Genomic DNA, 14,959 nt, shown 5'->3' with positions numbered 1-14,959 from the left:
CAGCGTTTCCTTAACATTGGAGTCAATGAGAAATGGCAAAAAGCAACCAAAATCACAATTCCTGCGTTTTACATGCTTTTTACCTGCTTTTCAACTGCGTTTTTGGCTCCAAAAACGCATGCTTTTCTGGCCAAAAAGTAATGGGTTCTAATGTTCCTTTACACACACACAATAACCGAAAATTTAAATGTAAAAAAATAATAAACTTTAGCTATTTTTCTGTTAAAATGTGCATAACCACTATTATTACATTAAAATTGATAATTTACCATATAATTTTATTAAAAGTTAATTTTATACTTTTTTTCTCTTTTTTCATTCTTTTTGACTAATTCAACTTTATTTCTCAGTGTCTTGATCACAAAAACGCATCTGCAGAAACGCAGGTGAAAACGCAGGTAAAAAGCGCTAAAAACGCACCAAAAACGCGGTAAAAACGCATGCGTTTTTAGCGCTAAAAAATGGTCAAAAGCCATTTGGTCAAAAACCAAGGGAAGGAAAACGTGCAGAATAAACTGCAGGTACACCGACGCAACGTGCGGACATAGCCTAAAGGGATTGTCCCAGAAACAACATTAATCTATGTGTATTCTCTCATTACTGCTCCATTCACACAGGAGACTTTGGTTCCACTATTTCCATGGTTGTTTGGGTCAGGCCCAAGCAATAAAGTATTTGTCACCTATCATGTGATGAGATGATATATGCTGTTTATGGGAAAATGCTTTTATGTTCCACCTGTATCATTGAGTTTTACTGTCTCAACAAAGATCAGAATTAACAATAAGAAGCTATATACATCTCATCTGAGTAGTCTTGGTCATCCAACGCTACAATGTCTGCAGCAAAATGCATCTCTTCTTTATTCGCAATATCTTTATCCATCCTATTACAGAGTAAAACAGATAGTGAGAATCAAGGTGACCCGCCATAGGATCATCAGTACTGTGACATTGTATTATACAAATATCCATCCTATTATAGAGTAGAACAGATAGTGAGAATCAAGGTGACCCGCCATAGGATCATCAGTACTGTGACGTTTTATTATACAAATATCCATCCTATTATAGAGTAGAACAGATAGTGAGAATCAATGTGACCCGCCATAGGATCATCAGTACTGTGACGTTTTATTATACAAATATCCATCCTATTATAGAGTAGATCAGATAGTGAGAATCAAGGTGACCCGCCATAGGATCATCAGTACTGTGACATTTTATTATACAAATATCCATCCTATTATAGAGTAGAACAGATAGTGAGAATCAAGGTGACCCGCCATAGGATCATCAGTACTGTGACGTTTTATTATACAAATATCCATCCTATTATAGAATAGAACAGATAGTGAGAATCAAGGTGACCCGCCATAGGATCATCAGTACTGTGACATTGTATTATACAAATATCCATCCTATTATAGAGTAGAACAGAAAGTGAGAATCAAGGTGACCCGCCATAGGATCATCAGTACTGTGACATTGTATTATACAAATATCCATCCTATTATAGAGTAGAACAGATAGTGAGAATCAAGGTGACCCGCCATAGGATCATCAGTACTGTGACGTTTCAGAAAAAGTGGCAAAAGGACTTTTTAAATGTGGCATTAGGGCAGAATATCATATTTCAGCAGCTTCCTGGATTTCAAATACCATGTCACAGTTGGTGGATTATTCCCATAAGCTGCCTTACTATTGAGGTCTATTGGTGCACCATCACTTGTGGGCGTCAGTTGTAATAGACAATATACTGCTGTAACAGCTGTGATAACTGATCATGGCCGTGTAACCTCTGTGAGTAAATGATGCAATTACGTAGTGCCTATAGATACCCATGGCAGCCTGCAACTAGACATGATATGGAGTTGGAGGACAGGTAGAAACCTGGGGCATAATGATAACAGGTGAAGGGGTCACAATCACACCCGGGCCCTGGAGCCTAAAGGGCCTCAAAAAGTGCATTTAGGCCTATATGAAAGGACCAATGCTATTAAAGAGTTGCAATAATTGGGGGCCACCGCTGGAGCTTTTCATTGGGGCTCATGAGCTTCAAGTTATGACAGTGATAGAAACATTATAATATGTAAGAAACAACTAATGAAAAACAAAAGCTGACAACACACTGCGCATACCTTCCACTAACACAACCCTCAATGGAATGTTGGCGTGCAGCTCCTTATATAGCACATGTGATGTCATACTGTGTGGGCGGAGCCAGCAACCTCTATATTCTTTAACATCACAATGTCAGCGGGCAGCTCCTTATATGGCACACGTGATGTCATACTGTGTGGGCGGAGCCAGCAACCTCTATATTCTGTAATATCACAATGTCAGGGGGCAGCTCCTTATATAGCACGTGTGATGTCATACTGTGTGGGCGGAGCCAGCAACCTCTATATTCTGTAACATCACAATGTCAGCGGGCAGCTCCTTATATGGCACGTGTGATGTCATACGGTGTGGGCGGAGCCATAATCCTCAGTATTCCCTAATATCACAAGCAGCAGGTATTGAAGCTGCAGAAAGCGCTGTGCAGCCAGGACAATTACTATAGATAATGGCCTCTGCATTTACACCTCAGGCCCCAAACATTTGTCTGAGGCTCAACCTTGGCTTTTTATATACAATGTAATTGGAGAGTCAATTAGAAATAGTAATAATAAGCCTCATATTGTCAGAATAATCCTTTCTAAAGCTCTAATATTGCACAGAACACTTAATAAAGTACATGTAGTAACAAGACAGGGGCGACGCAGGAGGGGAAAGTGTATGTACAGTTAGGTCCAGAAATATTTGGACAGTGACACAATTTTCGCGAGTTGGGCTCTGCATGCCACCACATTGGATTTGAAATGAAACCTCTACAACAGAATTCAAGTGCAGATTGTAATGTTTAATTTGAAGGTTTGAACAAAAATATCTGATAGAAATTGTAGGAATTGTACACATTTCTTTACAAACACTCCACATTTTAGGAGGTCAAAAGTAATTGGACAAATAAACCAAACCCAAACAAAATATTTTTAATTTCAATATTTTGTTGCGAATCCTTTGGAGGCAATCACTGCCTTAAGTCTGGAACCCATGGACATCACCAAACGCTGGGTTTCCTCCTTCTTAATGCTTTGCCAGGCCTTTACAGCCGCAGCCTTCAGGTCTTGCTTGTTTGTGGGTCTTTCCGTCTTAAGTCTGGATTTGAGCAAGTGAAATGCATGCTCAATTGGGTTAAGATCTGGTGATTGACTTGGCCATTGCAGAATGTTCCACTTTTTTGCACTCATGAACTCCTGGGTAGCTTTGGCTGTATGCTTGGGGTCATTGTCCATCTGTACTATGAAGCGCTGTCCGATCAACTTTGCGGCATTTGGCTGAATCTGGGCTGAAAGTATATCCCGGTACACTTCAGAATTCATCCGGCTACTCTTGTCTGCTGTTATGTCATCAATAAACACAAGTGACCCAGTGCCATTGAAAGCCATGCATGCCCATGCCATCACGTTGCCTCCACCATGTTTTACAGAGGATGTGGTGTGCCTTGGATCATGTGCCGTTCCCTTTCTTCTCCAAACTTTTTTCTTCCCATCATTCTGGTACAGGTTGATCTTTGTCTCATCTGTCCATAGAATACTTTTCCAGAACAGAGCTGGCTTCATGAGGTGTTTTTCAGCAAATTTAACTCTGGCCTGTCTATTTTTGGAATTGATGAATGGTTTGCATCTAGATGTGAACCTTTTGTATTTACTTTCATGGAGTCTTCTCTTTACTGTTGACTTAGAGACAGATACACCTACTTCACTGAGAGTGTTCTGGACTTCAGTTGATGTTGTGAACGTGTTCTTTTTCACCAAAGAAAGTATGCGGCGATCATCCACCACTGTTGTCATCCGTGGACGCCCAGGCCTTTTTGAGTTCCCAAGCTCACCAGTCAATTCCTTTTTTCTCAGAATGTACCCGACTGTTGATTTTGCTACTCCAAGCATGTCTGCTATCTCTCTGATGGATTTTTTCTTTTTTTTCAGCCTCAGGATGTTCTGCTTCACCTCAATTGAGAGTTCCTTAGACCGCATGTTGTCTGGTCACAGCAACAGCTTCCAAATGCAAAACCACACACCTGTAATCAACCCCAGACCTTTTAACTACTTCATTGATTACAGGTTAACGAGGGAGACGCCTTCAGAGTTAATTGCAGCCCTTAGAGTCCCTTGTCCAATTACTTTTGGTCCCTTGAAAAAGAGGAGGCTATGCATTACAGAGCTATGATTCCTAAACCCTTTCTCCAATTTGGATGTGAAAACTCTCATATTGCAGCTGGGAGTGTGCACTTTCAGCCCATATTATATATATAATTGTATTTCTGAACATGTTTTTGTAAACAGCTAAAATAACAAAACTTGTGTCACTGTCCAAATATTTCTGGACCTAACTGTATATAATGGACCAGCTTTATCCCTCTCCAAAAAACAAACCAACCCAAAAACAACACAAAGCAAAGGGCAGACATGAAATGAAAGGGAATGTGGAGTTAGTAGCTGCAGTGTGATCAGGGCCACAGGGTGCAGAGGAGAAGCTGAGATCACTGATATATGGGGGAGCAGGAAACATTCAGCATAGCTTGTATATTATTCACTGACATCCCTGGTGTTTATACATGCCCTTCCTTCATGCATACAAACACCATACAAGCCAGAGAACGTTTTCTATAATACTACCAAAAGGGTTGTCATGGGAACCGCATCCACATAACCCCAAAATACCCACCCATAGATGCCATAACACATGCACTGACCACCAGACCAGCACTGCCCTCTGACTCACATGGTACAAATCCCTCTGATAATCCTTCTGGGTATGAATACATGCTACTTTATTTGTTGATTAACCCTATGACAACTCTCCCTGGCTGCCTCCTGGTTGGGTTACATGTCATCTAATTCTGATGATCATTATGTTCAACTGATATAATGTCTGACTATATGTATTAATGTTTTATTAGAGTCACATGGCTTATCGCATGCCTTATGACCCTATGACAACTCTTGAGGTTTTTTCCTATATACTCTGTATTATACACTACTTTCTATGAAGCTTCTTAGTGTAACTGCTGCATTAATGATTTTGAGATATCCCTACATACAACCTGTCATGCTGCCGTCATGTCACTTGCTGACATCACCCACACGGCCTTGTGTTTATGGGTTTGGGGTGTTTTTAATGAGATATATGTCAGCGATTTTGTTTATGGGTTTTGAATTACTAATAAAATATTTTCTATTTTGCTTTGGACATTAAGTTGTTCCTTTGACATTGTCTTATCTCCCAGAGATAAGAAGGACCAGCCATTGGAAATCTAACAGGCCGGGTACTTCTCTCCCCCAAACTTCATCTGGTGCCTGACAGTTGGGAGACATCTTTATACTGTACGAAGTGATGAGCGAGCCCTGAAATGCTTGAGAGCTCGGACGTGCTCTACTCAAGTCACATGGAAATCCAAGCATTTTTCCAAAAGATGGGAATACTCTCTCTCTCCCCGGGTGGAGAGTTGAGGATGTAGAGCAATCGCAAATGTGATGCCCTGGACTAGTCAGGTCGTCCCAGGTCGTCCCACAGTGTCTGATGCCCACACCAGGTGGGGCGGAGCCAAGCGGTTGGCCCCACCCACCAAGGAGTTCACAGGCCTGGAGGTGGGAAAAGTGGCAGATCAGTTGAGGAGGTTGAAGTGTGAGGAGTAAACACTTGGGTGTCTGGGTTGTGGCCCAGGCACTGACAGCAAGGTTGGCAGACGGTGGTGACCGTCTGCAGGAGTGGTGGAGCAACGCAGGACCGGGGACGGGCGACGGCCCGCCGGTACCGACCAGGGAGCGAAGTGAAGCCAGCACACACAGGCAGGGCCATCGGACCCCGACCAGGCTTGGACCCGCCGACAATAGTCAGATCCGAATGTGACTGGAACCCCAGGGGTTTCTTAAAAGCAAAAGTCCCGATTGAAGGCAACCGCCCACACCGTGAGGGTATACAGCTACCGCCTAAGGCTAGAGACCCAAGGGCCAGTGCCTGCGGGCAAACGGGCTCCTCCGGTACCCAAACACCGGGGAGCGGACTACTGTTGGGAATGCATAGTAGTCAGAAGGAGAACATCAAGGTGCAGGGAAAGACAGCCGCCATCACCTGTCCGGGGAGAGACACAGCAGCCGGCTGCGGGACCCGTCCATCCAGCCGTTTGGTTTACCGAGGACTTTGTACCTTTCTTGCTGAGAGAGTACACCCGTGCCATCCGGCACCACGCCGCGTTGTCCCTGCAACCCTGCACCTCACCAACCCTGCCTCTCCGTCACATCACCGGGCCCCAGGACCACCGACCCCCTACCCACGGAGGGGGAAAACAACATCCCAGCTGCTCCCTACCATCGCTCCCGGGATCCCCGTCACCAGCAGCGGTGGTGCCTATCTTCACCACGACCCGTGGGTGGCGTCACAGACTAAATCCCCCAAACCAACCACCCCTTTCACTCACGGGCGAGGAGCACCGCTCGAGTCCCCGGATCCGGCCCACCGCTCGAGCCACCGAGCAGCTGCAGCAGCGCCGGACCCGAGCGTTAGCGAGAGCGCAGCAGCGACGGCGTCCTACCCACCCGCGACAACTTGGCGTCACGAACAGGATCGAACCCCTCTACTTACCAGTAGAAGTGCGCCTTGTGATCTCCGCCGGCGGTGTCCGGCCGAAAATTTTGAAGCGCCGCCATCTTGGCGCGAAAATCTCCCGCTCAAGCATCTTCTCCGAGCAGGGAAGGCGCGAAAGCGAAGCCCCGCCCCCAACAAACGGAAGTGCTGAAGAGTACCAAGGGGGCGCGAGAGTGTGTCTGCCTGATGTAGCCGAGGCTATAAAAGCGGGGACGCCAGGACTCTGCAAACAATTGGTTCCTGGAACACGGCCACGCATGATGTCCCGTCCGTCCGGAACCGCGGAAGTCCCCGAGCCCACGCCAGGAACAGCGGCGTGGGTGGAAGACCGGACCGCACAGATGTGCTGCCGCCTTCAAGCCCAGGTCTGGTTCCTGATGGAGCGCTGGGTGGCTGAGATAGAGGAAGTGGCGGCGGCCGTGTGGAGACAGAGTTGGAGGAGCGGGTAAGCGACCCACGCCCCTATGTCCGAGAAGGACCGGCCGCTGCGCTGAGGGGCCCGGCCTGCGTCCGCTCACCCTCCTGCTTCCCCCGCCATCCGTACCGGCTGCTGTTGCCCCTCCGCTCGGTCCGCTACCCCCAACACCGGTAGTGGAAGCCAATCCGTCCGCCCTAGAAGACCAGCCTGGGGGCGTTGTTCGGGAACGGCCTGTGTCCCTCTCGCTACCGCGGAAGGCCCCGCGGGAAGTAGCCGTCCGCGACAAGGAGCCATCGGCCCCGGAAAGGGCCGCACCTGAAGCCGTCCCGGCTCCGGCAGTCCGCCCGGCCGTGGAAGAACCGGCCGCTGCTGGCCCGAAGGCTCAACCGGTGAGGTCAGCTAACCCTGAGTCCCCCGCCTCGGCTGAGGCTGCGCCGGGCCACAACTGCAAAGTGGAAGTCCAGGCCATGTCACCGCAGGACCCCCACGAAAGAGAACCGGTAGTGGCCGATGTGGGTGCGGTCCAGCGGGGCCCAGGGGTCTGCCAACGCCCCATACTGGGACAGGGAACCAAACCCGTTGGGCCGGGAGATTGCCGCCAGAGAGCAGTAGAGGGCCGAAGTGATGGCGAGGGTGATCCGAGAGAAAGATGCACTCAGTCATGCCACCTTTCGGGTGCGGGGCCCAGTGTACGAGGGTCAAGTCTGGCAGTTCGACCAACGGAGGGGGTTTGGCTTCATCTTTTAGCCGGGCCTGGAGGCCGAAGTATTCGTGGCCCGCCGTGATGTCAATGCACACCTCCCCAGGGGTCACCCAGGTCGTGATCTACTGCCGGGCGACCTAGTGACTTATATCCGCCACTGCGGAGAGAGGGGCTGTTTCGCCCTGGATGTAAAACAGAGGAAGAGCCGCAGTGAGCAGACGCGGCCCCAGCCCCCTCCATCTCCACCAAGCCGTCCAGATGTGGAGCTAGAAGAGGTCCTGGAGGAGTATGACCTCAAGTAGTGGCAGCGGTTCCCCGTTGCAAGCAGTTTGTCCCCGTTGGGACCCTCAGCCGTTTAAATTAATGACTTTAATGAACCGTGATCCTCACCTGATTATCTGTGCGATTATTCCGGCCGTTGCCGGCAAGTTGTCCCCGGAGGGACCCTGTGTGTTTTTACCCCCCCTTGCATGAGAGACTACTCATGGACATGGCCGAGAACTGGCAGGCCACCCACGAACTTGTGGGCTTGTAAATAAGTTATGGGGTGATTTTCCGTCGGAGTCGCCTCCGGAGAGGCAGATTAAAGGAAGGGCTCGCAGCAGAGCAGGCTGAGGCCCGGCCACCACCAGGACCAGTGGCCATCCTCCAGGGGTTAGGGGTCCCCCAAGGACGTGGGGTCCCCTGAAGAGACAGCCGGGTGCGAGTAACCGTACCCGTTCCCGCTCGGGCAGCCTGGACCTGGACCTGGACTGGGGTCAAGGTGTGCTGCCCACTTCTTAGGGGCAGCATCAGGGCTAGGTTGCTTGGGTGGGAGAGCGGAAGACATCCGTCCTTCCGTCATTATTAAAAATGTTTTTGTTTATATGTGCAACGTTTGAAGTGACCTAACAAAAATGCTTATGTTTAAAATGTTTACCTGCTATTTATATTTTACAGTTTTTAAAAGAAAACTAAAACTGGTGATGGACGGGCAGCCCGCGGACGGTCTGCATTTCACCAAGGGGGAATGTGGCGCCCTGGCCCAGCCAGGTCATCACAGATAACATACAAACACCCCACCCCCACTAGATAGGGACAACAGCCAAACAAAAATCCTTGTTGCCTCCCTCCAGTGTCTGATGCCCACACCAGGTGGGGCGGAGCCAAGCGGTTGGCCCCACCCACCAAGGAGTTCACAGGCCTGGAGGCGGGAAAAGTGGCAGATCAGTTGAGGAGGTTGCAGTGTGAGGAGTAAACACTTGGGTGTCTGGGTTGTGGCCCAGGCACTGACAGCAAGGTTGGCAGACGGTGGTGGCCGTCTGCAGGAGTGGTGGAGCAACGCGGAACCGTAGGACCGGGGACGGGCAACGGCCTGCCGGTACCGACCAGGGAGCGAAGTGAAGCCAGCACACACAGGCAGGGCCATCGGACCCCGACCAGGCTTGGAGCCGCCGACAATAGTCAGATCCGAATGTGACTGGAACCCCAGGGGTTTCTTAACAGCAAAAGTCCCGATTGAAGGCAACCGCCCACACCGTGAGGGTATACAGCTACCGCCTAAGGCTAGATACCCAAGGGCCAGCGCCTGCGGGCAAACTGGCTCCTCCGGTACCCATACACCGGGGAGCGGACTACCGCTGGGAATCCATAGTAGTCAGAAGGAGAACATCAAGGTGCAGGGAAAGACAGCCGCCATCACCTGTCCGGGGAGAGACACAGCAGCCGGCTGCGGGACCCGTCCATCCAGCCGTTTGGTTTACCGAGGACTTTGTACCTTTCTTGCTGAGAGAGTACACCCGTGCCATCCGGCACCACGCCGCGTTGTCCCTGCAACCCTGCACCTCACCAACCCTGCCTCTCCGTCACATCACCGGGCCCCAGGACCACCAACCCCTACCCACGGAGGGGGAAAACAACATCCCAGCTGCACCCTACCATCGCTCCCGGGATCCCCGTCACCAGCAGTGGTGGTGCCTATCTTCACCACGACTCATGGTTGGGGTCACGGACTAAATCCACCAAACCAACCACCCCTTTCACTCACTGGCGAGGAGCGCCGCTCGAGTCCCCGGATCCGGCCCACCGCTCGAGCCACTGAGCAGCCGCAGCAGCACCGACCCGAGCGCTAGCGAGAGTGCAGCAGCGACAGCGTCCTCCCCGCCCACGACATTATTATCTTCATATAATTTGTCTTCAATGAAAAAAAAAAAAAAATTGTCATAAAGCTAAATTGGATATAATTCCACACCAAACATAAAAAGGGGGTGGACAAAAGTATTGGCACTGTTTGAAAAATGATGTGATGCTTCTCTAATTTGTGTAATTAACAGCACCTGTAACTTACCTGTGGCACCTAACAGGCGTTGGCAATAACTAAATCACACTTGCAGCCAGTTGACATGGATTAAAGCAGACTCAACCTCTGTCCTGTGTCCTTGTGTGTACCACATTGAGCATGGAGAAAAGAAAGAAGACCAAAGAACTGTCTGAGGACTTGAGAATCCAAATTGTGACGAAGCATGAGCAATATCAAAGCTACAAGTCAATCTCCAAAGACCTGAAAGTTCCTGTGTCTACGGTGCGCAGTGTCATCAAGAAGTGTAAAGCCCATGGCACTGTGGCTATCCTCCCTAGATGTGGAAGGAAAAGAAAATTTGACGAGAGATTTCAACGCAAGATTGTGCGGATGATGGATAAAGAACCTCGACTAACATCCAAACAAGTTCAAGCTGCCCTGCAGTCCGAGGGTACAACAGTGTCAACCTGTACTATCCGTCGGCGTCTGAATGAAAAGGGACTATATGGTAGGATACCCAGGAAGACCCCACTTCTTACCCCGAGACATAAAAGAGCCAGGCTGGAGTTTGCCAAAACTTACCCGAGAAAGCCTAAAACGTTTTGGAAGAAAGTTCTCTGGTCAGATGAGACAAAAGTAGAGCTTTTTGGGAAAAGCCATCAACATAGAGTTTACAGGAAAAAAAAGAGGCATTCAAAGAAAAGAACACGGTCCCTACAGTCAAACATGGCGGAGGTTCCCTGATGTTTTGGGGTTAATATGCTGCCTCTGGCACTGGACTGCTTGACCGTGTGCATGGCATTATGAAGTCTGAAGACTACCAACAAATTTTTCAGCAAAAATGTAGGGCCCAGTGTGAGAAAGCTGGGTCTCCCTCAGAGGTCATGGGTCTTCCAGCAGGACAATGACCCAAAACACACTTCAAAAAGCACTAGAAAATGGTTTGAGAGAAAGCACTGGAGACTACTAAAGTGGCCAGCAATGAGTCCAGACCTGAATCCCATAGAACACATGTGGAGAGATTTCAAAATGGCAGTTTGGAGAAGGCACCCTTCAAATCTCAGGGACCTGGAGCAGTTTGCCAAAGAAGAATCGTCTAAAATTCCAACAGAGCATTGTAAGAAACTCATTGATGGTTACTGGAAGCGGTTGTTCGCAGTTATTTTGGCTAAAGGTTGTGCAACCAAGTATTAGGCTAAGGGTGCCAATACTTTTTCTGGCCTATTTTGGAGTTTTGTGTGAAATGATCAATGATTTGATTTTTTTTTCATTCTCTTTTGTGTTTTTTCATTGCAAGCAAAATAAATGAAGATAATAATACCAAAGAATTTGTGATTGCAATCATTTTCGGGAAGAAACTGAGTATTATCTGACAGAATTGCAGGGGTGCAAATACTTTTGGCCAGCACTGTACGTAGTAATGAGCGAGCCCTGAAATGCTTGAGAGCTCGGACGTGCTCTACTCGGGAACCAAACATAATGGAAGTCACATGGAAATACAAGCATTTTTCCAAAAGATGGAAAAACTCTCTCCCTCCCCGGGTGGAGAGTTGAAGATGTAGAGCACTCGCAAGATCGAGTACCAAGCGTCTCGAATGATCACACACAGTTTTTCACAAACTTCGTTGACTGTCATGGCGGCATTGGGCTCTGTCCAGATTGCAGATTCTGACACTCTGCTCGATGGTTTTTCTGGTGTCTGGGATCAACACAGGCAGACGCAGGCCTTGACCTGCTGTGTGCTGATTTGTATGTAGGCTAGCAAGAGTTATTCTCTGCTAGTCTGCTTGCTCCTTTAGGCCTCTTTCACAAGTCAGTATTTTGCATCAGTGTTTCGTCAGTATGTCATCAGTGTTTGGATGCCAAAACCAGGGGTGGAACTTACAAATAAGAACTATAACTGAAAGACTGACACCTGTTCTGTGTTTTGGAGACACTCCTGGTTTTAGCCTCCAAATACTGATTACACACTGATGCAAAATACTGACATGTGAAAGTGGCCTTAATCACATGTTGTGGGGAAACCTATCACACCTGCTCCCCTCATATTTGTGCGCGTTGAATCCTTCTACGCATGCCAGCTATATTTTATTCTATGTTGGTCTGTGAGGTTTGGTGACCCAGACTCTGATGAATGTTGTGCTTTAGTTGTAGCTATTGCTTGGGGCAGTTGTGGAGTTTACCCCTGTTGTTTTATAGCTTCGTTCCGGATCTTGTTATTCCTCCTGAATCTCTTATTGCCTTTACCTTTGTGTGTGTGTGCTGTGTGACAGAGTTTTGGTTTTCCCTTGTCTGTCTTTTTCTAGGTTTTCAACACACTCCTGTCCCATCCCTCCCTGGGAGGGGAAATTAGATGAGGACTGGTCAGAAGTAGAGCCAGGAAGGAGACTCAGGCCTATCCACCATCAGGAGTATCTCTGAGGTTAGGGATAGCATAGGGTCCCCAGCTTGAGGAACAACTTAGGAGCCCTGGGTCTCCACTATCCCATAAAGGAGGTAGCCCCGGCACACAGTGTAAGAAAAATGGGAACAGTCCAGATTTTATTTTTCACCAATAAAGCGGTACTGCTCGTCGTTTCGGCTCGTGCAAGAGCCTTCACCAGGGACAGAAAAGTACCATAGTTCTAGGATATGGGAAAAAAAACCTTATAGGTACGTCAAGGCCTGTAGATTGGAGTAAAGTTTAGGAGTAGGCAAGGAAAATGCTTGATGGGAAGATATTGTTGCTACATATGAGGTAGTCAAGGAGAACACCAGTATATTGCTATCATGCAGTGTGAACAGGGCTCACATAGAGGAGTTTGGGAAAAGGATCAATGCTGCGATTAATCACGGGAGTATATATGGTATAATAATTGATCATACGTAGTGTAGTAGATAAGTCACCAAAGGTGAGAACAATTACACGATTAGTAATAGGATAATGGTGAGAGCATCAAGCTCCCTGGAAGGGGCAGACGGTGGACAGAGAGGAGTTAGAGTCTGAGAGTCGGTGAAGGAGGGAGCAAGTAGAGCACTGACAGGAGTGTGACAATGACCTGAGGGCCCAGGCGGTTGGTTGCCAGTGGAGTACTCCCGGAACCACACACCAATGGGGTACAGAATCCTAGGTCAGGCAAACACTCCAGGCAGACCTGATAAAATCTGCACAGTGAGGTGACCATCAAGAACCTCACTGACCTTGAAGTTCGAGACACAATAGCAACGGGAGAACCGAGGACCAGAACCAGAGACTCCGACCCCACAGGGTTCATGCTAACGTCATACGGACTGCAGTTAATAGACTACCAGGAGGAGACCCCCAGCCGCTCTAAGCCACAGGGACCCACCAACCAAAGACAGATGCAGGGGAAAGAAGCCACCATGTCACTAAACCGGCACTAGGACTACGGGGACCAGCGGTTGAGACCAGCCGGCCTCGGGTGACCAGTTTCCAGCTTACTGTGAGTAAAGGAACCAGTTACACTGCAACCCCTTGTGTGGCCTACCTTCTTTCAACACCCATCTACATCACCTATCCTCTGGGGCCTGGCCCTGCTTGCAGAGGGCCTATCATCCAGGCTGCCAGTAACACCAGCCCAATAGTTAAAACTGTTCAGCTGCGGCTCCATCCACATAGCCTCAAACCGCAAGTGGCATCACGTGATAAACTCTTATTTACTTCCCTTGCAAATATACCCCTTTTTCAAAAAGCACCCAGGGCACGGAACCGGGCAACGGCCACCAAAGTGACATTCCCCAGTTATACACTGCCCAGGACCAAGTATCCCATAACCCTGGGCGACACAATAGCACAATGCAGACCCAGATAGCATTAAGCACCCTCATGTAGATACAGCTCGCATATAGCACAATGCAGACCCAGATAGCATTAGGCATCCTCATGTAGTATGCAGCCCGCATATAGCACAATGTAGACCCATATAGCACAATGCAGACCCAGATAGCATTAGGCACCCTCATGTAGTATACAGTCCCCATATAGCACAGTGCACACCCAGATAACATTAGGCAAATGTATGTAGCATACAGCTCGCATATAGCACAATGCAGACCCAGATAGCATTAGGCATCCTCATGTACTATAGAGCCCGCATATAGCACAATGCAGACCCAGATAGCATTGGGCACCTTCATGTAGTATACAGCCCCCATATAGCACAGTACAGACCCAGATAGCATTAGACACCTTCATGTAGTATACAGCTCGCATATAGCACAGTACAGACCCAGATAGCATTAGGCACCTTCATGTAGTATACAGCCCCCAAATCATTGAATGCACCCCGTGGTCGTCTGGTCACAGTGATTGAATACATACTCACTTCTCCACGTTCCCCCGGTGCTCCGGTCTCCTCAGCACATCCACTGCTGTTGCTCTGACCTCACTGTAGGTGCGCAGTGTTGATGTCATCGCGCTCCGCTGCTAAGCTTTCAGAGCGCCGACAGACACAGCGGGAGAATGATGAGAGAGGGAGCGCGCCGCTCCATCTCATCATTGCTTTCAATTGTATCGGCAACTGCGATGCCAATACAATTGAAAGTGCAATTCTCGGCGGGGGAAGAGGCCGGTGACAGTGCTAGCACCAGGCCTCCCGACTAGCGGTGATGTGGCCTGCCACAATTGGAGGTACGCCACTCCTGCCACCGCGAGTGGGCCTCCCCGGCAGCTCAGGGCCCCGGCATTTGACTGGGTTTGACGGGTGCTGACGCCGGCCCTGATCAGGTGAGATTCCCTAAGGGCTCATTCACATATGAGTCCTATCCTTCTTTTCTCGGATAACACTTATACTTAGGATAATGTATAATGCTGTTCTCATTTCTGAGTTTTTCCTGTGACTGAGTAGTCCACACAAATCGCATCCAGTACT

The 14,959-nt window shown here is 48.7% G+C and overlaps 1 protein-coding gene across 1 annotated transcript in view; it reads right to left on the bottom strand.

Moving 5' to 3' along the window:
* Positions 1–14,502, bottom strand: part of LOC142312041 (uncharacterized) — a 141,839-nt gene extending 127,337 nt beyond the window's left edge. Inside the window, exons 1-2 of the mRNA XM_075350952.1 lie at positions 14,414–14,502; positions 800–886 (exon numbers count right to left, since the gene is read on the bottom strand). Coding sequence (XP_075207067.1) covers positions 800–886; positions 14,414–14,502 — 176 coding nt within the window. The remainder of the gene's footprint in view (positions 1–799; positions 887–14,413) is intronic.
* Between the last annotated feature and the right edge of the window lie 457 nt (positions 14,503–14,959).

Source organism: Anomaloglossus baeobatrachus, chromosome 1 (genome assembly GCF_048569485.1).
Source record: "Anomaloglossus baeobatrachus isolate aAnoBae1 chromosome 1, aAnoBae1.hap1, whole genome shotgun sequence".
Lineage (NCBI taxonomy): Eukaryota > Metazoa > Chordata > Amphibia > Anura > Aromobatidae > Anomaloglossus > Anomaloglossus baeobatrachus.
This window is presented reverse-complemented; position numbering and strand designations above follow the sequence as displayed.